The sequence below is a fragment of the Sinohyriopsis cumingii genome, chromosome 14 (assembly GCF_028554795.1).
Source record: "Sinohyriopsis cumingii isolate HCF-2022 chromosome 14, ASM2855479v2, whole genome shotgun sequence".
NCBI lineage: Eukaryota > Metazoa > Mollusca > Bivalvia > Unionida > Unionidae > Sinohyriopsis > Sinohyriopsis cumingii.
In genome coordinates, this window is record NC_142974.1 from 31453282 (window position 1) to 31479432 (window position 26151).

Genomic DNA, 26151 nt, shown 5'->3' on the forward strand with positions numbered 1-26151 from the left:
ACATACATACATACATACATACCAGTACGTGACAATGGAACACTATTCTTCCCATGATCTTGAGTCGCGGTAGTTCAATTTGTAGATCGTCAGGTTCATAATCTAAATGTCGCTTATTCGATACCCGCCCAGGTCCGCCTAGATGAAGTGCCTCAGTGTGTCCTTGTGAAAGGCACTTAACTCCAATTTCCTCGAAATGATAAACCAATATACAGTTAAACGTGCTGATAAAACTGTAAATACATTTTCAAATAAATAAATAAATAAATACAATTTCACTCGTGACCAAGATTTCAATGACATTAACCTGACTGCTATAGCCCACTGGAATGTCGAGAACAAGAGAGCAAAGGAAACCTACTAGATTCGCACCCTCTTAACTGTCAATGCATGCATCATGAAGAAAATAACATTACTCAGTTTCTAAAACTCTTCTCTTGTGTCCTTAATCTCATCTATGATTTTATCAACACCATATTTTCTCTATTTGCTATAGTTGTAAAGGAGATGCTATCCGGGATAAAAGTTTGGGTAGGCATATATCTGCTGAAAAATACAGATATCGCATGATTGGTGTATCTTAAATTTCCTTTGTTGGAGGAGTTAAAAACTTGAGGGAAAGGCGTACAAGAATCCTGATATCTTTGCCAGCATAGAATGCTTGATTTTTAAGAATCAATTTCATTATTCAAAAGCGTACAGTTTTCCACATTTTTTCTTGATGTTTTAGTTTTAGATTGTGTGACGGGTTTCATAGCATTGCATTTGTGTTTGCATTTATTCTCTCTCTCTCTCTCTCTCTCTCTCTCTCTCTCTCTCTCTCTCTCTCTTCCAGAATTAAAAACCATTTAACCTGTATGATAATATTTTTGTATTAAATATTAATTATGCCTAGTATTAACAAGCATTCTTCTGTAGAATCCAGGGATGGCATGTTCCGTTCTGTTTGGTGTATTTTTCTAATTATCTATGGTTAATATGTATACACCTTGATTTTGGTAGTAGAAATCCAAAATGACTGTAGTTAGATGGGAATTAAAACTATATCGATATGATAGTATGTCTGCCAGGCTCGAGTGCATATATAACCACCTTTTATCATCGCTTATTGCTAATGTTTACAAGGTCGTGATGGTATTTTGGCTTGCGTGCAGGCAAGGCGATGGGTACCGTGTTTTCCCACGGACTTCGGTTTGAATCGCCGTAGAGAATGAATAAAAAATTATCTAGAATATATATATATATATATATATATATATATATATATATATATATATATATATATATATATATATGACCCGGGACTTGCGTCGTGTGCTAATGTGCGAGGTTGTTGTGAGTGAGCGAACGAGTGAGCGATCGATCGCGGCGCAGGATTCCCGTGCGTCACGTGTATGAAAACCACCTCTCCGCGATACTAATAAAAGGCTAGGGAATTACTACTCGAGGCGAGGGAGGGAGTCATACAACACCTCGAGCAGTGCGGAGATTTGTCTTTCACGCAAGTGAAAGACAAAGGGATTGAATACGTTAATATATTTCGGGAAAGTAATACTCTTCGAGTCTGGTAAGGGATGTTTTTTATTTTTGTGATAAAATTTTAAATGCCGGTGGGTGGGTTATATAATGTGTATTGTATTTCTTATATTATGTATTATGTTCGTCTTTTATTCTAAGTATGTGTTTTGTATTGGTTTAGGTTTTTGTATTGTACCTCATACCAACTGTCATAAATCCCACAATCGACAACAAAAGTACTTATTTCTTTGCGAGAGGAGTGAATGTTGTTGTAGGGTTTAACGCCACCCTTCAGCACGCGATAGGCTATACATGGCGGCCAGTATTAATGGTGGAGGAAGAACCCGGGAAAACCCCGGAAAGAACCACCGACCCACGAGAAGGCGAGAGGAGTGAGAGCTCATATATATATATATATATATATATATATATATATATATATATATATATATATATATATATATATATATATATCACAGTATCTGCAATAAAATTTAATTTGGTATTGAAAAAATAGACCGTGTACAGTTATAAGTTATTCACTTTCAATATTTGTAGTGATAATTATCTATTGACATTCTTCCGTCTAAGGGAGACGATGGCGTAGCTTCAGAGTAAGTTGTTGTTTCGCCTTCTTCCTGGTCTATTTTCAGAATGTTTTATCTTCCTGCCTTTCTCGGCTTTTTGAACGGCCTGTATGACAGCTAGGCGCCAGGTGGAGCGGTCGTTAGCACAGCTCTCTCAGTCGTTGACGTTGATGCTGGCCGTCTTCGTGTCCTTCTTTCAGACATTTTTGTAACGCAGACGTGGCCGTCCAGTGGGTCGTGCGCCTTCTGCAAGCTTCCCGTATAACAGGTCCTTGGGAATGCGGTCTTGGTATATTTTCTTGACGTGGCCGAGCCAGCTAAGGCGCCACTCACTGAGAATGGAGAACATACTGTTCATGTTGAAGCGTTCCAGAACCTCTGTGTTGGGTACTTTGTCCAGCTATTGGATGTGCATAATGCACCGCAGGCATCTCAGGTTGAAGTTGTTGAGTTTCCTTTCGTGTCTCGCATAGGTAGTCCATGTATCGCTGCTGTAGAGGAGTGTACTGGGCACGCGGGCGTTGTAGATGAGCAGTTTGGTCTTCCCAGTGAGGTTAGGGGTGTTCAAGACCCTCTGGTTTAGTCTGGCCATTACTGCTGATGCGTTGGTAATCCTGATGTTCACCCCAGAATCAGTGAAGATGGAGATGGTTCGCCAGATGTATGTGAATTTATCAACAACATCCAAGTTGTACCAATCGATAGTGACGGAGGAAGTGGAGTCAGCGTCCTGCACCATGACGGTCGTTTTCATCAAACGGATGGTCAGTCCAAACTCCTTACAGTCGTGGGAGAGGCGGCATACCAGCTGATCAATCCATCTTCCGTGTGTGGTATCAAGGCTGCATTGTCGGCGAATAGCAATTAATGGATGAGGACCTCTGTGGCTTTAGTCTTAGCACGGAGACGGGCGATGTTGACCAGCTGGGCGTCAGCCTTAGTATGTATGTACACTTCCTCTATTCAATCCTTGAAGGCGTACTGCAGAAGCATGGATAAGAAGATGGCAAAGAGCGTCGGCGCAAGGACTCAGCATTGTTTCACTCCGCCGCTAACTCAGAAGGCATCCGACGTTGCGACATTGAAGCACACTGTGCTGTGCGTGCTCTCGTGGAACAACGTGACGACAACGAGCATTCGTGGCATCAGCCGATCTTCTGCAGGAGCCTGAATAGTCCGATCTTATTAACCAGGTCAAACGCTTTCGTCAGGTCTACGAAAGCGACGTAGCGGCACATCTGCTCCTCGCGACACTTCTTCTGCTTCTGACGTAATGAGAAGATCATGTCTACAGTTGACCGGCCCGCTCGGAAGCCACACTGGAACTCTGGCTAGACGCGGAAGGCTAGGGTCTTCAAGCGCGCCAAGGCGGCACAGGCGAAAGCCTTTCCGACGCTTCTGAGGATGGAGATGCTCCGGTAGTTGTTGTAGTCGCTACGGTCTCCTATGTTCTTGTACAAACTGACGATGTTGTCCTCATGCATGTCCTGGGGGATGTGTCCCTGTTCCCAGCAGAGTCAAAGGAGTACCTGCAGGGGCTGGAGCAGTGCTGATTTTCCGCTCTTGAGGACTTCGCTTCTAGGAGCCTTCTCACAGGCGAGACAATTGATGAATTTTCCGAGCTCTTCCAGGGTGGTTGGTGTGTCTAGTTCCTCCATGACTGACATGTCTGGGATGGCGTCCACGGCGGTGTCGGTGACGATGGTTTGGGTTGCATACAACTCGAGATAGTGCTCAACCCATCGCTTCAGCTGCTTCCCCTGGTCTGTGATGACTTCTCCCGTCTTGGACTTGAGGGGAGCGGTCTTGGAGGTTTTACATGCCTCTTGCATCCCCGGTGACGGCAGCCGTCTGTATACTGGTGCAGAGGTTCAGCCAGTAGTTGTTGGTGTAACGGCGGACGGTCTGCTTGGTGTTGTTCCTGACAGTCCTGAGGGCGTGTAGTGTATTAGGGCTAGGTGCAGGCTTGTATGCCAGGATGACTTTCCTCTTCTTCTCAGTAACTGGCCCTGTCTCCTCCCAGTTGACGTCATACCAGTGGACATTTTTGCGGTTCTTTTCCCTTAGGCAGTGATGGCTGATGTGTACTCAATGTCACGGAGGTGGGACCACTTGTAGTCGATGGTTTCATCAGGTGTAGCTTTGGTGAAATCTTCCTGCAGTTTGCTGATGAACTGCTGTGTTTTCTCTGGCTTGCTTGCACAGCAGATGTTGATGCGTGGGCGACCATTAGTCTTGGTGTGGTGCAGCTTCTTGGGTATTATTGGACCCTTGCTGTCCACGAGGGAATGGTCCGTGTCGCAGTCGGCTCTGTGGTAGCTGCGGGTGAGGAGGACAATGGCCAAGTTGAGCACGTCTGGTGATGACGAGGTCTAGCTGGTGCCAGGTGTCTTCCTGGCACCTGGTAAATCTCCTTGCATTTGAAGAAGGTGTTGGTCACAAATAAGCTTTTGGAGCAGCACATCCCTATCAGTCACTGACCATTATTGTTGATCTTGCCCCTTCCGTGAGAGCCGCCACCGGTGGACCAGGCCTTGTGGTCAGCTCCCACTCTAGCATTGAAGTCTCCTAATAGGCAGAGGCCTTCATTGTTGGCGATAGTGGATATTGCCTGATCCAGAGCCTCATAGAACTTTATTTCTCCTCTAGAGTTGAGCATAGGATTGGGCACGTACACGCTGGAGATGTTGGCTGGGCCTGAGGATTTTGACTGCCGGAGTGCAAGGATTCTATCAGTACCTGATTACGCCGGTTCAATGAAGGCGACTAGCATGTTCTTTACAGCAAAGCCGATAAATGCTGCCTAGGGTCATTGCCAAAAGGAGGTGTAGATGTGATGATTATACTCCGTCCGAAATAAAATAAATAATTAGCAGTAAAAGGGAGACAACTGTAATAGATAATGAATTGTTTATTGATTTACATTAATGCTTAACGAAAGCCGTGATACTTGATTTCACTCATTCTAAAAAAATATTTCGATCTCGCCTGCACAGGAGATAAAAAATATCAGAGCTCTCTGAAAGATTGTTGAAAATATAAATCCAGGACCACTTTTCTTCCAATGAAAGTCATTTTCTATTACACAGTAAATCTATAAACAATTTTGATATCAAGAAATACAGTCAAAAATCAGAAGCACTTGAAGCAGACTGTTTCTACGGGGACATCTGAAAGATATTTGCTTTAATAAAACATTTCTTTGCAGCTTTCGGGGACATCGACGCCAATGAGTTTGACAAACTGGTTCTGGAACTGGTAGAGCGAGATGCCATTGTAGAAAACAAAGCTTTGTGGGAACAGATCAACATAGAAGAGAAGGAAAAGGAGGAGAAAGAAAAGATTGAGAAAGAAAAGGCGAAGAAGTTTAAGAAACAACTAAAAAGCGGCGACGACGAGAAAGATATTGAGGATGAGGAGAATGAGGAGGATGAAGAGGAAAAAGAAGCTCAAAAGAGAAAGAAAAAACATGGCCCCGAGAGCATCACGCGCAGGGCATTTAGGTATTTAGTAGGGTTAATTGACTGGAATACTGTTACACATTCTCCTGTGAAAATACGATCGTTTATTAATAAAACAAACTAGATTTGGAGACAATTTCAAATATGGCGACTGTCAGAAGAATAGTTAAAACAGGACCATCGCATTTTTTTGTCTTAAGCTTGCCGCAACGTTCCCTCGAGAGTTCGAATCATAGATTATCTTGTGAAAATTAAACACAGAAGTAAAAATACCGCTAAGTAGCTATTTTCTTAATATATTATCTGGCTGAATGATTTAATTTAATTATTTCAGGTTTATCGATGCGGATGATGATGGATATATCAGTGTGGCAGACATCTATCAGCTGATGATGGGGTTGGGAGAGATGCTGACAGACGACGAACTGGCCAAGATGTTCCGAGCCGTGGACCTTAATAAGGACGGAAGAATTACCTTTGAAGGTAGGTTATAAAAATCAAATGGATGCATGTCAACTGAGACATTGATGCTGGTATCTGAATATTAGGTTTCAACGTTTACCAAACCTTCTAAACATGTACACGGTTGACCGAAGCCTGATAGCTTGCAAACTGCTGACTGCTATTATAATGTGCACCCTGTATTTTGCTTAATGTTTGACTGTTTTATTTGCTTAACTTCTTTTTCCACTAATTAAGATCAAATTTAGTATGGAGGATATATCTCTTTTGAAGATATCTGAAAATTTAGGTAAAACATTCTTATGATGGTTGCAATGTTGTTTCTTACTATTACATTTGTGTATATAAAATAGATCATGCAACCGGACGTAACTATATGAACATGCGCATTAAATGCTTTTATAAGATCTACAATGGACAAGAAACTATGCGTTGGTTTAAAAATTTTAAATTAACCTCAGCATATATTCAATATAAAAATCATGGTTCTTCAACAAAAAAAGTTTGTATTCAAAAGTTCTTTTAAAAAAATGCATCAATTATGTAGGTGATATAAAGTTACGTCAGCGTTATCATCATTATATGTAATGTTGTTTAATGTTGATTCCATGTTTAATGTTGTTTGATTCTAGTAAGCTATGACTTTTTCCTTGAGATGCCACATTTATGTGAAAATTAAAGGTGAGAAAATATATAAATTTAATTCGAATGGATTGTGTTTGTCTAACTCGTACATATTCGTAGACACATGTATCCAATTTGGTAAACGTTTGCAGGAAGTATTTCCACATTCTGTCATTATTTACCACGTTCACGCAATAAATACTGAATATAGCTAATAATCATGACTAAATCTATCATAAACAGGGAACAACAGACAATTCAGAACGCCTTCTTCCCCTCCTTATCATTATTCTTCTTTTAACTTTTAATACTTGTAATGATAAACAAATATGTTTTACTTCAGAATCCAATGTAGCAAATATGATATGAAAAAATAAATATTGTTCCTAATTTTGGCAGATTTTGATATGTTTCTGAATGGACCACGGGCTCTTATTGAACACTGTATGGACGAGGGGATGCAATCAAAGGAACCCGAAGTCACCGAAGTGATGGATGTTGCCCATCTGGATACACTCGCAGCAACTTCAGACCCGAAATTAGAACAAACACCTATCACAGCAGAAGAGGAGGAGGCTATCAAGAAAATTAAAAAGAGGAGTGTCCTGTGGGGCTACATGACGACTACTTCACAGTTAGTTACAATGGTGAAGAGTCGGAGCAGTGATGCGTTAATTAATGATGTAGCACTTATCGATAACACTACTCAAAACGAGTCAAAACAAATTCACCAAGAACACAACCAAAGCGAAAAGGAGCTGCTAATTGATAGCGGTGAAAAGGTGAATGTTACTGAATCACGCGAGGAGGAATCTGTTCCTATTGATTTTGGATTTCAACCGAGCGAGATTCAAGATAATACAGAAACGGAAGGAACACCTCGAATGAGGAGGAAATTCACTGCAGAAGAGATGAATAATGCACCAATAAAGAGGCGAAAAAGTAGATGGATTGTGTGCGGTCCAGTTTCTGTTGATTCTATCACTGAACCAAGGAAAGCGGAGACCGCTCAACCTCTTGATGCAGTAAGAAACGATAACGAGGGCTCAGATGGAAATAAAACAAATGCAGTGTCAGAATCGAACAGAAAGGAAGAAGCAGGAGAACTGAAAACTCCTGATAACGCAGAATCGAAAATAATAGAAGAAACTAGAGAGGAGGAAACGCCTGATTCTATTCTAGATAGCTCCACTGAAGATGAAGTATTTCAAGATGGAGACTTGGCCAAAGATGAAACTAAAGACCAAGATAAGATGGAAGTGATAATCAATCATGCTCATGGTGACGATAGAGTCGGAAACTTTGTGGTCGAACACTCCTACATAGAAATGCCTCAAACGATGTTGGACGAACTTCTGAAAACTCCAGAGGAGCTGGAGTCGGTCGAGAGGCGTATGAAATGGGCACAGATGCTTCAATATTCCATCATTCGAAGAACTGAAACAGAGCCTACACACAGCATAAACAGATCAAATCCAGAGAAAGTTCCAAGTACTCGAACTCGATCTGAAGCCATACCTTGCTCACAAATTCAGTTTGATTTAGATCTCAGGGGCAATATACCACCCAAAGTTAGCGTGGTTCGTTCCAAGAAGACGAATAAATTTATTCGAGCAAGAAGCACATCGGCAATGTCAAGCTTGCAGATTCAGAAGGCGATTAAAGCCGAGAACGTAACAAATGTTAAAGTTTTGGACATAACTCGGACCCATGTGTCTGACATGTCCGATGTAAAACATAAACATTCTTATAACTGGCCCAGAAGAAACTCTGTCAGACCTCGATCTGCCCTCTCTTTAATGAACAGGCAAACATTTGAACGGACATCGTCTTTAGAGACAACGGATGAAGAGGAAGCAGTAAACAAAAAGCGTCCAAGAACACCAAGTTCTCCATTTCCAATCCATCATCAATATAAATCTCCCAGAATTGAAACAAAAAATGGATATTCTCTCTTGGATATTAATGGAGATTGTATCTTGGATGGGGTAGGTTTGACAAAACAGGTCACGACCAAACATCGTTATGGTTTTAAAACCAAATGGCCGATGGTGGGAACCATACATATGCTGGAAAATAAGTCTCCAAAGAGATTAAATTCTATCTCAAGGAAACTAGAAATGGAAGGAATACCGTACCGTAGGGAGATGTATGATTTATCGCCGTGTAGAAGAGACGCATCGGATTTGTCCTCGATTCGTAGAGAAACTCCGGACATTAAGTTTGAAAAAAACATATTTTGTAGGGAACACACGGACCCTTCACTACGTAGGAAAAATACTCAATCACCTTTTTCTCAAATGGAATATTCTTTCTCAAGAGAGAATACAGACTCTTCGTTCTTTGATGGTGTTACTAATTGTCGCAGCGAGACCTCTACTCCCAAAACTACTGTTATTCAATTGGAGCTTCCGCCAGATATCAGGAAGAAACCAAAGATAAGAACTTTTACGAATTTACATGGATTTATACCAACACCATACACAGTCAGGTAGCTTGTTTGGTTAATGAATTGGAAATATTTCATTTTTGTAATATATTCTTTCTACCACGCAAGAGAGATAATTCTTACTACAAAGTATACAGACGAGATAGAGATTTCAATAGTATGGTAAGACGTGGAAATTTAACTAAAAAAGAGGGAAATTATACTGTCATGGATGCTGTCGAGTCATAACTGAGAACTCAAAGTACGTCGGAAGTCGCTTACAAAATCCTGTTATTAAATTAGGTTAATTGTTTTCAGACATGTTTGGTTATCTGTATCGCACCCGCACGCTATTCCGGCCCTCTTTATATATATATGTGTGTGTGTGTGTGTGTGTGTGTGTCTAATAAACTGACTACGAACAGTGCAAAACTAGTATCTTAATGTCTAAAGGCAAATACAAAACATAGACAAGACAAACAAATAAAACAGACAAACCCTTGACTTTGTAAAACCTTACATGACTATAACTTGTTGCGGATGCTGAAAGATATTTTATATTGACCTACAAATCTATGAGCCATAGCGTCATCTGTTAGTTCATGTAAATTTATGTACACGCACATTACATCCCGGATATATATATATATATATATATATATATATATATATATATATATATATATATATATATATTAAAAATGAAAGTGAGAGTAATGTTTCTATATTCTGATGCTCTGTCATGATGCATCAAGATTATTACACAAGTACATGTATTTGTTATTAAATGTATTCCTGATAATCGATGTCTGACAGGACATACTGTGCATGAAAATATTTCAGAAGATTGCAGAATGATAATTTAAACTGGTCCTCTCTCGTATTAGTAGTCAAAGAAACCGTAGAATCTGCAGATAAACCGGGGACATGCCACCTTGATAATAGTATTATATTATAAATATCGAACCTAAATGAAGAAAGTAAACGAAACATCATCTGATTAACTATAAGTGCTTCGTTAACATCTCGAATTAAGACAGACTAATTTTGTATAAAATTAGGTAATTTTTGAAAACAAATTTGATTATGGTGCGTTTCACATATCATACTTAGAGGCCACGCCTGACTGACTAAATTTTGCGTTATCTGAATGAGAATCAAAATAACTGTATATGAGAAACTACTGCTGCCTCGGATCTTCTATTGCCTATGTATTTTCCTTAAATGACCACCCACACCCCATTTTAATACTATTGAATGGAATTTTACAAATTAAGCAATTTATAAACGGTTGATGACACTCGAAACGGTAGATATTTTACATCTGATACTTATGTTTCAAGTTGAATGGAAAATATCTGTACAACTGCTTTCAATCACAAGCTAGTACAGGAAGTAAGAGTGGCAATCTTTTAGAACTCTAAATGGATCAGTGTTTAGTATAAGCGTTGCTGAGGTTATTGGTGGACTCTCTTACTTAATTGACGGAATGAAAACACTGGGTAGTACATGTTCAAGGTACTCGTACTTGTGTTGTTAAAAGGAAATATGTACATGAAATCTGACTGAAGAAATTAATCGCCTTACTACGTTGCTATAACCATTAATAAATGCAGACTCAAAACAAATACGTCTGAGAAGCATTTACTCCAGTGTAAAGGGAAGTGTCTTGCTTAAACAAGGCATACAGAGTGTCTGCTAAGTTAAATAATGATCACATGTGACCGATGTTTGAAAAGGGCATATTGTTTCTGATAATTTAAAGAATGGTCACATATGTCCTGTGCTTGAAGAAGGCGTACAGTGTCTACTTATAGACTGATGTTTGAACAGTGTCTGCTAAATTAAAGAATCGTCACATATGTCCCATGCTTCAACAATGCGTACAGTGTCTGCTAAGTTAAATATTGGTCACATATGTCCCATGTTTAAACAAAGCGTACAATATCTGCTGAGTTGAAGATTTGTCACATATATCCTATGCTTAAACATGGTGTACAGTGTCTGCTAAGTCAAAGATTGATCACATATGTCCCACGCTTACTCACATAAGTCACATGCTTAAACAAGGCGCACAATGACTGCTAGTTAAAGAATGGTCACGTATGTTAGGTTCAGAATAGTAATAGTCAATGCTAGTTAGCAAGGCATCATTCTGACCAGTAAAATAGTAACTTAATCGTTACTGTACATTGACCTCTATTTTAAAAATTGCAAAACCAGTACCCATCGTTCGACTAAACAAAATTATTGCTTCCAATTGTTTTAGAAATTGCAACCACAATTATTGAGTTTATTCTTGCGTATGTGTTTTGTTCGGTTCACGTCATTTTCCAGCACATGATAGGTTATACATTACGGTCAGTTTATATTGGGCGAAGAATAACATGGAAAGACCCCTGAAAGAAACATCTACCCAAGGGAAACTAATGACAAGCTTTCTCGCATACCTACGTTGACTGAGCCGTGACTCAAACGCACGGCGACAGAAATTAGATGTCAGTGATATGTATTGGTTTCAAAAATGTTTCAACACACGCGCGAACACACACATATAAACACACACACACACACACACACACACACACACATATATATATATTAACTTAGCTGCAGCAGATTATAACATCATTCATACTATCAACATCGAGATTCTAAGCAGGTGTGTGGGGTGGGGTTAACTAAGCCATATCAATTTTTCGCGTGCAGTGTAGCAGTTGTCAATTGCTAAATTAATTCTCTCATTGTTTACGTAACCAAACCATGCGTTATACCTGCTACACCTGTAATTATATGGATTCGTCACGAGTAATACATTTAAATTGCATCTGGAATCGCTACAAATATATTAATGGAACATTAATGCCCCGTATGTAGCCTTTGTGTGAGATGCTTGTCACTAAGGTACGGAGTAAAGTTAAACATGTATAATTAGGAAGTCATTAAGGTAGAAGTAAGGTACTAAGGAAGTCACTAAGTAAAGGGTAAGGTAAAACACGTACGATTGGAAGGAAGTCACTACGGTAAGGAGTAAGGTAAAACACGTACGATTGAAAGGAAGTCACGACGGTAAGGAGTAAGGTGAAACACGTGGGATTGGAAGGAAGTCACTACGGTAAGGAGTAAGGTGAAACACGTGGGATTGGAAGGAAGTCACTACGGTAAGGAGTAAGGTGAAACACGTGGGATTGGAAGGAAGTCAATACGGTAAGGAGTAAGGTGAAACAAGTACGATTGGAAGGAAGTCACTAAGTAAAAGGTAAGGTAAAACACGTACGATTGGAACGAAGTCACTACGGTAAGGAGTAAGGTGAAACACGTGGGATTGGAAGGAAGTCATGACGGTAAGGAGTAAGGTGAAACACGTGGGATCAGAACGAATTATTGAAGGAATTTGTAAATTTTAAGAGTATCATTTATCTCACTGAACATTGTCTTAATCATGAGTACGACAATGTCATGCTTACAAAAGGTTAACATGTAGAAGTTCTTCGTTGTTTGAAAGAATTAATTCCACTAATGCACCTTTAATGTTATGTTGATATTTAAGATCATGTGTTCCAGTTTGCCTCTGGTGCCAAATAAAATTGTTATATCTTCGCCTTGCATCATATTGTTATAACTGACGATATGTTAAATATAAATGTCTGTCACATCTCTCTCTCTCTCTCTCTCTCTCTCTCTCTCTCTCTCTCTCTCTATATATATATATATATATATATATATATATATATATATATATATATATATATATATATATATATATATATATAAGGAAGCTAGTTATGGTAGAGGGAGTAACAAGTAACTCGTCTCTCTATTCGATCTCACGTTTGCAGGACATGATTATTTGAAGAAACTGAGTCAAATTGTATTTATCTCCTTTGTTATGTTGATCGTATACTTTCATATCACAATGACCTGCCTTACATTTCGAATAAATGTCACCGACATATACCCTTTTGTCTGACAGTCTTTTTTCCATTATTATTTGTAATATTTAGGTAGATTGTTTTCAGTTGAAAAGTCTGTCAGTTGACCTTAGTTTGGCTTGAGTAAGAAATGGGACATTTAGGATCAGAATATAAATGCTTAATTATAATACCGTCATTTATTTAAACCGTATGTATACATGAAAAATTGAGTTTACTGTACACGATTTTAGAATGTAATCGTAATGTTATGTGCGCTGCTACCAAATACAATAATCATGAATAGATACTGCGAAATGCATGTCTTCAATAATTAAAGACCAATTAACTAAATTAAATAAAGAAACATAATATATACGATGTAAAAGGTATGCAACTGTGATGAAATCAAGTTATTATAAGTGTAAGAAGTATTCCTATTAGAGAAAATAATAAAGGGAGATAACATGTGAATTCGGAAAGGCCCTAACTAAAGATTCATATTTTGTTCATACCAATACACGCTTTCATAATACTTATTTAATTCAAAACAATGGTAGCCTAATAGATGATTAAGATCATTGATGTAGCTATACCAAATAAATGAAAGACGAAAATAGTAAAAAAGTAATGTATTTCAAACGTAAACAAGGACTATGCAAAATAAGGGCCGTTTTCAAAGTCTGTATTTTTATGAAGAATATGAATAAATATCAGTACTCTTTGTGTTAGTATAAGGTACGCATCCAACTCTTCTGCAGTAATTATCTTTATAGATATTTCATTTTCTATATCAGAAAACGACATTTGAACAGAGACTGGTCTCGGACATTGCAAAATAGATGCTGCGTTTAGCTACCAAAAACTCCAAATGAAAAAAGAGCTCAGTCTTGCTCCACAACAATATCACATAAGACCGTATACATAATATGCAAATAAGTTGTTTTCAAAATATCACCGTGGAGCCATGTTACCCTGGTACCCAAAAGTAAAAAAATATTTAATTGTTACTGTCTCTAAGTAGCGTTTCGAATTTGATAGTGTCGCATCATTGTTACTACCGTCTCTAGTACGCGTAAAGAAATTAAGACTAGTTTGTACCACGTCTTTTCTGTTTCCACTAGTATTGTGCTCTTTATAAAAAACAAGAAGAAATAGTTTTATTTAATCTCATTATATTATTTTTCTTATTCATTTTTTTGTTCACTTTTTTATTAACTTGCCTTGAGCCCATAGCGCAATTTTCTTTAGTGCCTGTTGCGGTAATTTGGAAAGAAACCAGAGACAAAGTGGCATCTGCATTAACTAGCATTTTATTCTTTGTCGTTGTAGAACATAGTCAATATCACAAAATGACTGTCACTTTGTTCTATGTCGTTCTAGAACATTGCCAGTTTATCACAAAATGACGATCACAGGAAGAAGTTCGGTATGCTGCTGCTATAGCTTACTGATAAATTTTAACAAAACGATGTATTACCTTTACAACAACATTAACTACATAAATTCTACTTGTCTTGAAGTATATATCGCCACATGCAAAGACACACAGATCCATCCTTTAAAAAAAATATGTTTGCAAACATAACCGTTTTTCTGTTTTATTTGTTTGTTTTGTCTATGTCTTGTATTTGCCTTTAAAAAACTCATTAAAGAGTCAAAACTGCCCAACCTAGTCAGATACTAGTTTCGTTGTCAGTTTATTGCGTTTATATATAAACACAATAAGCTTAAATAATCCTGCAATAAACGCAATATATAATGCATCATAAGAAATATGCATGCTTCATTTCATATAAGGTGTATAAAAAAACGCAGGGCAAAATATTGACATTTTGAACAGGCCATGGACCTGTTCAACTTTCTAAACTGCCACATATCTGCAGGTTATGAACGGTTTGATACCATATCACCATCCATGATTTAAATGTTTTGAATGTACCTTGGGCTGTAGAGAGAGAGAGAGAGAGAGAGAGAGAGAGATTTTCGGGAAACTATTGCATATAAGAGTATGACAAATACAAACCTGGATAGACATTTCACTTAAATAATCCTGCAATAAACTTTTTTTTTCTGTGCAGGACCCTGCAAAAGTTATAAATATATTCGCTTTCAGTGTTATTTCACATTTTGAATGAATGATTGAATGAAATTCTTAACTCCAGAGAAAAGATTCCTAACAATATATAACGTTGACGAGACAAATAAAAAGACCCAGGTCTAAATCATGGAGATTATATTGGTTACAGTTCCTATGTTTGATTAAAGTTTTGTATAAAGGAACAGCTGACTATTCCAATACTTAATAAATCGTAATATCCAATGTCTACCCAACACATCAGGATGTGCGGTAAGGAAATCAAATTTATTTTCTCTAAGAAGTAAAGAAATCGAAAACGACAATCAGAAATATGTTAAAGATATCACGAAACTTGTTATGTTGATGTTACTAATACGTTAAGAAAGATACTTTAATGTTTTATGATATTATTTTTGAGAATATGAATTGTTTGCATGCAAAATTGTTAACTAGATCCAGTTCGTGGTTACAGAACACCAGGACGGGCTCATGATTATTCTTTAAAGTCAACATAAGTAAAACTTGAGCTTATAATTAAATATTTTTTAATGATCGAGCCTGCTAAATGGGAGGAAACAGAATGATGCCAAACAGATATGCTGAATCAAATCATGCAAATTGACAATAATAAAAAAGTGTTTATGGTTATTTAGAATTGTCATTAAATGATTGGTGTTTATAAAGAGTGCATGTCCAATCTAAATATAAATTACCAGAAACTGAATTTATTGACATGGTGTCGGCATGAGCTATTCAACATTACTGTCAATAATGTTGCTATGTTTAAGTATGACAATAGACTTAACAAGTGGATAAAGTAAAACACATGCCACATTGCTACTCTAAATGTTATAAATAACCGAAAAGAGCTGCATTATTAATTGGTTTACAATATCTTTGTTATTTCTTTTGATATAAAGATATTTTCATCTAGGATTTTATTTTTCTCTACATAGCACAATAACACGAAATGTAACAAAGGTAAGGAAGTTACCAACGATTGTATACTAATTTTATTCATTTGCTCAAAGTTAAATTTCATAGTGTCTACCACTAAATGCTAAGTTAATTAGATTATAGATTTAGTGCAATTTTTGTAATTTTAAGTAAATTAGGACAATCATTTGTTAGACTCATATTAGTATTGTCTTGGTATCTAATCAGTAACTATAACAATTTGTCGAATTTTTCACTAGAAACTAAAACACTTACCTTGTCATCGTTAAATAAACTTTTATGTTGCGAGTCTTGCAGAGAATGTTGGACAAATGATGATAGCGTATTCAGTTTCTATCAAATCTAGTAAAACTAATTTTTTCATAATTTGTAACACCACATTCATTCATAGTATGAGATCTTTTAAATACATTAGATGTTAATTAACACATCATGGATTACACGTGGCTGATATGTAAACAAAATTTATTTGTTCATCTGATACAATCTTAACGTACCTTTTATATGTATCTATGCTATTTCCTTTTTATCTGCAGGTGTGACCCCAAGTTGAAATTTATTTAATTTTTAAAGCAATATTAGAACAGTAGTCTGTAATTTATGATAATGTCAGTGTTTTGTTGTTCGTCAAAGAAATACTTTGATGCTTCTTTTATCTGTAAAATGTTGGCTACATTTGAGGCATATAAAAGTCATTGGTATAAATGTGAAAATCATAGATCATTACTCATCTTTAATTTTTCTCCTCTAACTCCTTTTTCTTATCATTAATGTACTCTTTCTGTGTTCTTTTTCTCTCAAACAACGTTATGCTATTCATAGCCATGTGTGTATATTTGGTTTGAACTGTATCAGTTATTTATCACCGAGTCTTTAATATGTACTCTAATTCTGAAAGCATCTGTATCTACTCCTATCTTTTGTTCGAAATCATTGAAACCATTTTAAAACGATTGGTCATATTTAATACGTCAACACTACACTGCTATTTTAACCTCTTTTCCATCATCATAGTCTTTCGTTTCTGATAAAGTTTGATTTTTTTTTCATTTAAATCGGTGATAGGTAAATAGCATGTGTTTCTCATAGTTGTTATCTTACTTTCATTATTTGACCTTTAGTTGTTATCTTACTTTCATTATTTGACCTTTAGTTGTTATCTTACTTTCATTATTTGACCTTTATTTGTTATCTTGCTTTCATAATTTGACCTTTAGTTGTTACCTTACTTTCATTATTTGACCTTTAGTTGTTATCTTACTTTCATTATTTGACCTTTAGTTGTTATCTTACTTTTGTTACCTTACTTTCATTATTTGACCTTTAGTTGTTATCTTACTTTCATTATTTGACCTTTGACTCCTGTAGTCCTCTACTGTTTGGGTTTCATCGGTTAAGTCATTCTTCTTTTATAAACATGACACAGAATTAGTGTTAGAAATCATTTTGTTGTTGAAGACATTACTATTGGTTGTAAAATCATTCGTTAGGTTTTAAAATCTTTATCGCTTGTTTCACTTTGTTGAGTATGTCATTTTACAGCTGTTCCATTTTATATTGTAAATTGACAGTCTTCCAGAGATTTCTCTAGTATTCCAGGACACTCTAAGGCATGAATCACGGAGTCTATTTTTATACATCTGGTCGTCTACATTGTTGAGTGTATGGCATTTCTCTTGGACTTTATCCTAAAGTTTGCAATATTTGTATCATACGGACCGTCTATTTAGTACGTGTGCATGGAGGAGGGAGGGGATAACCCAAAGCATACGCTTGTGTATGGGGAGGGTTCTACTGATCATGTACGTACGCATAGGAAACGGGGGTGGAGGTGGGGGCGGGGGTGGGGTGGATGAAACCTCGATAGTAATTTGTACACATTGTCCTTCAAATGACCCACATCTACCGGAAGAATTAGGACTGTGGTACAGGTGTCAATTGTATGTCACCGTACCCCTGATTGCTAGCTATCACACAGCTCAGCAGCGAGTCTGACACAGTCTGGCGGCCTGCCCCATGGATTAAACAAGAAAAAAAGACATGAAAACCTATAGAAAGTGGAGGAATACAACCAAGCATATGATAGATAAGGCAAAAGAGAATACCTATAAACAGGCTATTGATGAAAGTATGAGTACCAAGACATTGTGGAAGCATCTAAAAGAGCTAAAACCACCCAGGAACAGTTGTCTTTCCCCATAAACTTAAGCAAAATGATGATATAGCATTATCTGTACAAGAGATTGTAGAAATGTTCAGCAATTTCTTCATAAGCATCTCCAGTAACAGTATTCAGAACCAGACTAACAGTCCAATTGAACTTGACGCTCTTCTATTATTTATAAGAGCTAAAATTCCAGATGATAACTATTTTTAAATAGCTAATATTAGTGAAGCTGATGTTTTTGGTATGCTAATTAAGGTGAATATTAATAAATCCTCCGGATTGGGTGGGATTGGTTCCCAAATTTTTAACATTGCTGCACCAGTAATAACAGAGTCAGTAACTTAAGTATAATGAGTGGTAATTTTCCAGAAACACTGAAATGTGCAAAGGTTACACCTATCTTTAAGAATGGATAAAAGGAAGATCCAGGGAATTACAGACCAATATCAATTCAACCTGTATTGGCAAAATTATATGAAAAGCATGTAGCCATTCAGGTCTATAAATTTTTTAAAACATACTCTCTATTTCATAAAGCGCAATCAGGATTTAGAAGGTACCACTCATGCCAAACAGAACTTACCAAATTAATTGATCTTTGGCTGAAGGAAATGGATAATGGACATATGACTGGGATTATTTTCCTTGACTTCAAGAAAGACTTTGATCTTGTTGATCATGAAATTCTGATGCAAAGGTTGAACTGTTACAGGTTTGACATTCCTTCTTTTAACTGGTTTAGATCATACCTAAACCAAAGGTCTCAACAAGTAAGCATTGGCAATATTAGCTCTTAAACTCGCACAATTCATTCAGGGGTCCCTCAAGGCTCAGTTTTGGGCACTCTCTTCTTCCTTATCTATATCAATGATTTACCATTAATTAATGAATCCACAAATACAGATTTGTTTGCAGATGATGCAACCTTGAATACACCTAATTCTGATACTGAAGTTATCTAAATGTGATTAAACTCAGACCTTATTAGAGCTCAAAACTGGACACAACAAAATAGGATGGTAATTAATAAAGGTAAACAAAATGTATGATTTTGGGGATGTCACAAAACTACACAAATCAGGGAACCCAGAACTATCTCTTGCAATAAATAATCATCCATTAGAAAATCTCAAACATGAAAAGCTTGTATGTGTGACAGTAGATAATAATTTATTATGGAATGACCATATTGATAAGCTTTGTAAAACAGTCATCCAAAATTGCCCTAATGACAGCAGACTCAAGAAATATTTACCCATGGAAACTCGAAATCTATACTACAAGTCATATATTCTTCCAAAAATGGATTATTGTTCAAATGTATAGGGAAACTGTGCTAGATTTGAGCTTGACTGGATTTATAAACTCCAGAAACGTGCAGCATGCATAATTTTAGATGCATTTATTGATCATCCCTCAAAAGCATTATTTACAGAACTCAGATGATTCATAATATATGACAAGATAGATTTTCACAAGGCAGTTCTTTTATATAAATATCTACATGGAACTGCACCAGAGTATCTTCAGGACTTATTCAGGCCTTTCTCAACACAGTACCAGTTGAGATCAATATCACATGGAAACCATCTACCACCAAAACCAAGAACAAAACAATTTAAAAAGAACTTCCAATACTATGGTACCGTAATGTGGAACAAGCTTCCACTACATGTAAAATCTGTTGAAAATATTAGAGTATTTAAGAAGAGATATCATGAGCATATATGTACTTTTAATAGATAATGAAATTTAGTATTTTAATATTAAACATATTAAAATGAACAGCAATTATTGCTATCTTCATATAATTGTATAGCTCTCCTTAGAGGGCCTCAAGGGAGAATAGTCCTTGACTAATGAGTCACCCTCTATAAATAAAGCATTATTATTATTATTATCCTTCAATCTGGCCTCACTGCAGACTGCCGCTGGCTCGATTTTAGCTGCCGCGGTGCTCAAGCGTACGTATGCAGGTGGGTGTTCGTGTGTGTTAAAAAGTATGCATGTGTACAGATGGGGGAAGGGGTCAAGCTTTGCAAAAAAGTTGCATACGTATTAAATGGATGGCCCCATATTACAGTATTCTAGCTCATTTTGAACAAGCTCTGTGCCTGAGCATAATTTCTTCTGTTCTTGTCAATTTGTTTTCTCCTAAATCCGAAATTGTGGGGTTCTTTCATTCCTACTCCGAGTCTGTTCGAAAGAGAATATTGTGCTATTTGTTCTTTATACATTTTAATAGTCTTCACATTTGGGTATCAACATACCAACTGCGTAGTAGAAGCATCATTTGATTTGACCAGGTAAATTAAACCTGTAGTGCATGTGTTTTTCGCATTGTTTTCCTATGCATTTTCTTAGACTGATTTTATTTCTATTTCAGTATGGTCTCTTAATGATAAATATGTCATTCTGTTGTGTTTACTTAACATGAAAAACTTCTATTTGAGGCATCTTGTGAAAGTTTGTAACTAATTTCCATCTTTATCTTTAATATTAACATTTATATTCTTTATTGAACCTCTCTGTAATTGAGACTCTAGCAAATGAGAGTACTAGCTGATCAAGTATCTAGTCAATGTTATTTCTCATTTCCAATCAAATGTAAAGTTTCAGATTGCTAAAAGCCACAGATGCAGACATAGTAGGTAACTGTGAAAATATTGCATGGAGTGACTGGTATTTTTAAGTTATAGCTAAAACATCCAATATCAACACTTTCTTCGCAGTCTTTATTTGTTATCATGCCTTTAATTTTGTTCACGGACATTTCAATGGTGTATACGCCATCATTTCTTATTTATTGTTGATGATGTGTGAAATATGCTGTTTCCCAATTCGTTGGGAATTTATAATAATCTATTCTCTCTAAATGGGTAAGAAATTGGACTATTTTATCAAAGAGATTAGTGCAATATATTTCTTTTTCAGATTATCCACCTGTAGTAATACAGGTGTCCATTTGTATTACTGAAAGTTTCTGTTTCAATTTATTTCCCTCCAATGAAAAACTTTTTTCCCCCAGCTGTTCTCTATTCATCTCTATATTGATCACGTACCTCAGGATCTTATACATTTGATCTGCTGTGCTCATCAAATTAAACTCTTCGGGCTCCTCTCGTTGTCTTATACTTTGCTTATCATGTGGGCGATACTGTTTAGTTTACAAATAGCAAGTTTATATACGCATCGAGTTTAATAGCTTTTTTTTCAAGGTAAACTTTTCCGAAAATGTTTGCTGAATAATGTGGGGGTTGTTATGGTTGCATTGGGGTGAGATGCTCCCAAGCTTTTATCTAAACTATTATGGAAGTCCCATCCAGGCTCGAGTTTGGTTGGATGTGAAATAAGTGAAAGATAGACGTACAGCTCCGAGGCCCCAGTCAGCAATGCCAGTGGTTAAATGACTAAATATACAACAACAAAATAATTCAACGAATAAAAATTTAATAACAATTCAATAGTCAAATGATTCAAATTTCTCAGGTACTCTCCTTCCACTCGACCCTGTAATAGCACATTGCATCACTTGATTAGTAGTGTGATCTAGATTTCCACCTGTCCTTTTGTTCTGCTCATCTATGTATTTTTTTCTCCTATTCCTCCAAATTCCTTCTCCTCTTCCCCCCGACTTTCTCCAATTCCTTCTCCTCTTCAACTTCTCTATACTCCTTCTCCTCCTAGACTCCTTTTCCATATTCTCTACTTTCTAAACACCTTCTCTCCACCGACTCGACTTTGGTTGACTCCGACTGCTCTGCTAGTCTCACTTGCGTCTCCACCTCTTGGAGACTCGGGACTCAACTAAACCGGAGGTTCTGTCCCCAAAAAAAGATTTCTGTGAAAACACAAGGACGGTACAATATTTTTCCTTAGCCCTCTCACACTACACCCAGCCTATCATCAGATAATGGTTATCACATTTCTTTGATTATGCATTCATTCACAAGGAAATACACATACATTCTTGTATGGTAAAACGATGCCGTAATAAAATCACTGTATCAATTACTTCTCATACATACATCAATAAATTGCATCACATCAGTACATTTTCCTAATCCCATTATACTAAACAATATCACAACAATCAGACGCATTTCTTTACATTATAAATCATACAAAGTATGCAAATATTCAAGTATCCATGCTCTGATATATCCATCGTCCATAGTAACTAATCTCACATACTTCAACCATTTTCCAAATTCACAATTCAAGCATCCGTAAATTCTAACATAGTGCACTAACAAAAGTACTGGCTTACTACGAAGTAACCTAATATCGACTTACAAAATTAATTCTGACCAAAAGCTAACAATCTAAATAATTTTCTTCATAATACCCACGCCCATTTCTCAAATATGCATGTAAATGAGACACTTCAGAGGTAATTCTGCATACTAAACAATGCTAGTAATTAAATATACATGCTACACATAATTACAATTATGATACCATAACATTCTGCAAAAATCGAGCAAATAAGTCACTGACCTTTTCAAAGCTTTATCTTTGCTTAGAATTTGTTTATAAGTTTTACTGCCAACTTTCTCATAGTATTCCTTTTTGCTCAGCAATCTTCCTAGGAGAACTACTGACCTTTTGCTTTTAAGTCATGAAATCATAAATTGGATCTTAATTGTAATCACACCCTCTATCTCAATTCCGATTGGATATCGCTGTGAACCAATCCAATCAAACTTAGTGGACAATGTCCTTCTCACTCGATGTCCATGTGGGGAAGGATGAGAACACCCCCTGACGGAAACATTTATGTTCCAGAATTTATTTTAATAATATAATTTCTGAGTACAAGGGAGATTTCAGTGAGTGATGGAAAGGATAATTGAGGACACCCTTTACCCTAGATGGGGAAACCCCCTCAACTGAGCTGTTCACATGTATGCATGTGCCAAAACCTTACTGATTACCATGGCTATAGTTGCTGTTATACACATGACAATCAAGCGCTAAATGTATAATTTGCTGAGATCAATAACTGTAACAATTACATCTGAGTAATTTTCAAGTACAGTCGAGGCAAAATTGATACATCTCTCCTGATATCTGAATTCTGATGGCCAATATTCTTATGGCTTTGATCAAGAGAATGAAAATATTGTTATTGGGGCAGATTTATCGGTCTGTGTAGTGGTAACTTCAGTTAGCGAAGTGCCTGCCATGGGAAGACCAAGACTCATGTTTCCTGCCTATCTTTCACTTGTAGACCTTGGTGGTTTTTTTCTACAATAGTAAATAGCAAAATCAAGCCAAGGAAAGAAGAACAGAGACATTTATGAAATTTTTACCAAAGATTGTGGAATAGTCAGGAATTCCATAATGCCAACACCGATTATCTTTGTTCTCCCTTAAACAGGACAGCCTCATTCTATGCATGACTCGGTCTTTACTGGTATAAACACCATGATTTTGACAAAAATTCAAGTAACAATAGCTAATTACTTAAGTGTGCTGAAAGTTTTGAAGAAGTTACCTTTTGTAATACCGTAACAGCATGGGTAATAGTGAAAAAAACATATGATCCTAAACTTACAGATAAAATTTAAAGACTAAGTTTTCATCTCAGCTGAATGTGGAATTGCTTTTACTGACCATTTTGTCTTCTCCGTTAATTGTGGAATCACTTTCAAGATACATGTACCAATATTTTGTAACCTGCTACCATTACATAAGGACACAGGACACAATTAATTTTACTATATGTTCTCTACATTTGTTTCTCAGTACTGACCTTTCCACTGTGTGACAATACAAATCATATGTTAATCTAAAATACCTTCAAAGATGACTTCACAGTGAAGTTCTCGTCAATGGTTGACCTGCTCTTTTTTTTAGATGCTGAACTGTCAACACATCAACATGTAAACAGAACACAGATTTCACTTCCAGATCATCACCAAGGCCTTACTGCTCACTGTGAACTGTCGCCGAAATACACACATACAACAACACCCTGAGCTCATATTATCAAGAATAAACAGTTACCTTTAAATCCCTACCAAAAATGCATAAATAAAACTCTTCTATCACCACCAAAATGAGAGAGGAAAAAATGTTCTAAAAATAGACTAGAACTACATTCGTGGGTACTGAACTGGAAGTATTAATGTGATGTACATGTAATTCCATAAATTTTGCATTAAGTTACCTCCCTTGCAGAAATTGGACTGCCTTCAAGGAGTCTGCATTTTACAATATAGTATCCAGTATCATAGTGTAAATTGAAAAGAATAAATATTTAGAAATCAATTATATTTTATTATCATTATGAGAGGTGCTAGGATAATAAATCACATCTATTAATCTATCCCTTGTTTACAGGGATTAAACTACAATTTTATTCCAATGTAATACAGAGTACTTCTTAAACAATTTAATAGAAACTACCTACTTTTGTACATATAAAATGGCATAAAAATACTGTATCACATTTAACAAGAAAAGTAAAAATATGACTCAAATACCTAATATATATGTCACATATACCAGAAATCTGTAAAGAATATAAACTAAATTATTTTGTAAAGTGAAACACTAATATGCACCAAACGTTGATCAGGAAATACCATAAACCAATCAAACAGGTCCATATTAGCTATAACAATAAATGCAATCTGACCTACTAGCCTATAATTATATGCAACAGATGGAACTAAACAAAGCTGTTTAGAAAAAATTGTACAAGTAAAGAAACAATACAAAATACACAATTTAAGAAGAAATAATTTGATTTTATGAAAAATATATCACAAAAACCGTGCAAAATTACAACGTATTTGTTTTAAATATCTTGGATCTATATTACTTTTACTGCTCAATGTATTTTATCATTTTCAGTCCTGAAGGAAAATAATGCCATCAGATGAACTAATTTTTCCCCCTGAAAGACTTGAGCCATTCTAAATGTAACAGTAATATAATTTTAATATTTCACATTCAGTGACCATGACATTTGATTTAAAGGTCACTAACCACCTATATTGTACAAACATGTGATATTATTATAGTTATAAACAAAATGCATTGGATATATATGCACACCATAAAAATGTTTAATTAGACTTAAAACTCCGCTTTTTTAAATGAAAAATTTATTCGGCAATCTCCGTAAACAATCAGTAGTTTCTGCGTACCAAAACCGGATAGGACGTACATTTATCCTTCTATTCAACCTAGCCATTCAGGTGTCTAATTTTCCCACGTAAATGTCTACGTGATATAGCGTACGATCATGCTTTTGTACAGCAAAATATGGTGCACTGTGTTGCATATGGATGTAACCAAAAGAGTGATGATGAGATAAAAGGGTTCTTTCTTTTTCCGAAAGACCCGGTTTACCAGAAAAAAGTGTATTTAATCTATGGGATCAAATAGGGGAGGGATGGGAAAGTTGTATCATTTATGCCGGATTATAGTGAACTTGGCCCAAAGACAATAAGGCCCAACTTGAAATACAATTCGGCCAAACTTAACAATAGTTTGTACGTTCTTTTTCTTCAACAAAAAAGTAGATGCTATGTAAGATAGGTTTTACGAAGAAAAAAAAACTAAATTTAAACAAACTATTTTGATATTTTTTGAAAGAAAATAACCATACTTCGTAATGTACATATTTCTGAGAGAAAACACAGATATCATGCGTGTTCTAATTAAAATATTTATATACATTTTTTATGCTAACAAATATATGCATCTTCCGGTCAAATTATCAATAATCATTTATAAAACAAAAATACATAACAGATAATATTCTACATAATATGTATACATTTTGCTAAGGGTAGTGTACATGAGATATTATAACAAATATACTTAACTTTAGGCTTCACGTTGTAACACAACTGCATACAATACATACTAGATTACACATGAGAGAGAGAGAGAGAGAGAGAGAGAGAGAGAGAATAATGTTGAGCATTTTGTCAGTAT

At 36.2% G+C, this 26151-nt stretch overlaps 1 protein-coding gene across 1 annotated transcript in view; it reads left to right on the plus strand.

Annotated features, from left to right (window-relative positions):
* Positions 1 to 9397, plus strand: part of LOC149783516 (uncharacterized) — a 44820-nt gene extending 35423 nt beyond the window's left edge. Inside the window, exons 5-7 of the mRNA XM_089931758.1 lie at positions 5314 to 5608; positions 5901 to 6049; positions 7052 to 9397. Coding sequence (XP_089787884.1) covers positions 5314 to 5608; positions 5901 to 6049; positions 7052 to 9147 — 2540 coding nt within the window. The 3' untranslated portion in view covers positions 9148 to 9397. The remainder of the gene's footprint in view (positions 1 to 5313; positions 5609 to 5900; positions 6050 to 7051) is intronic.
* The last annotated feature ends 16754 nt before the right edge of the window (positions 9398 to 26151 follow it).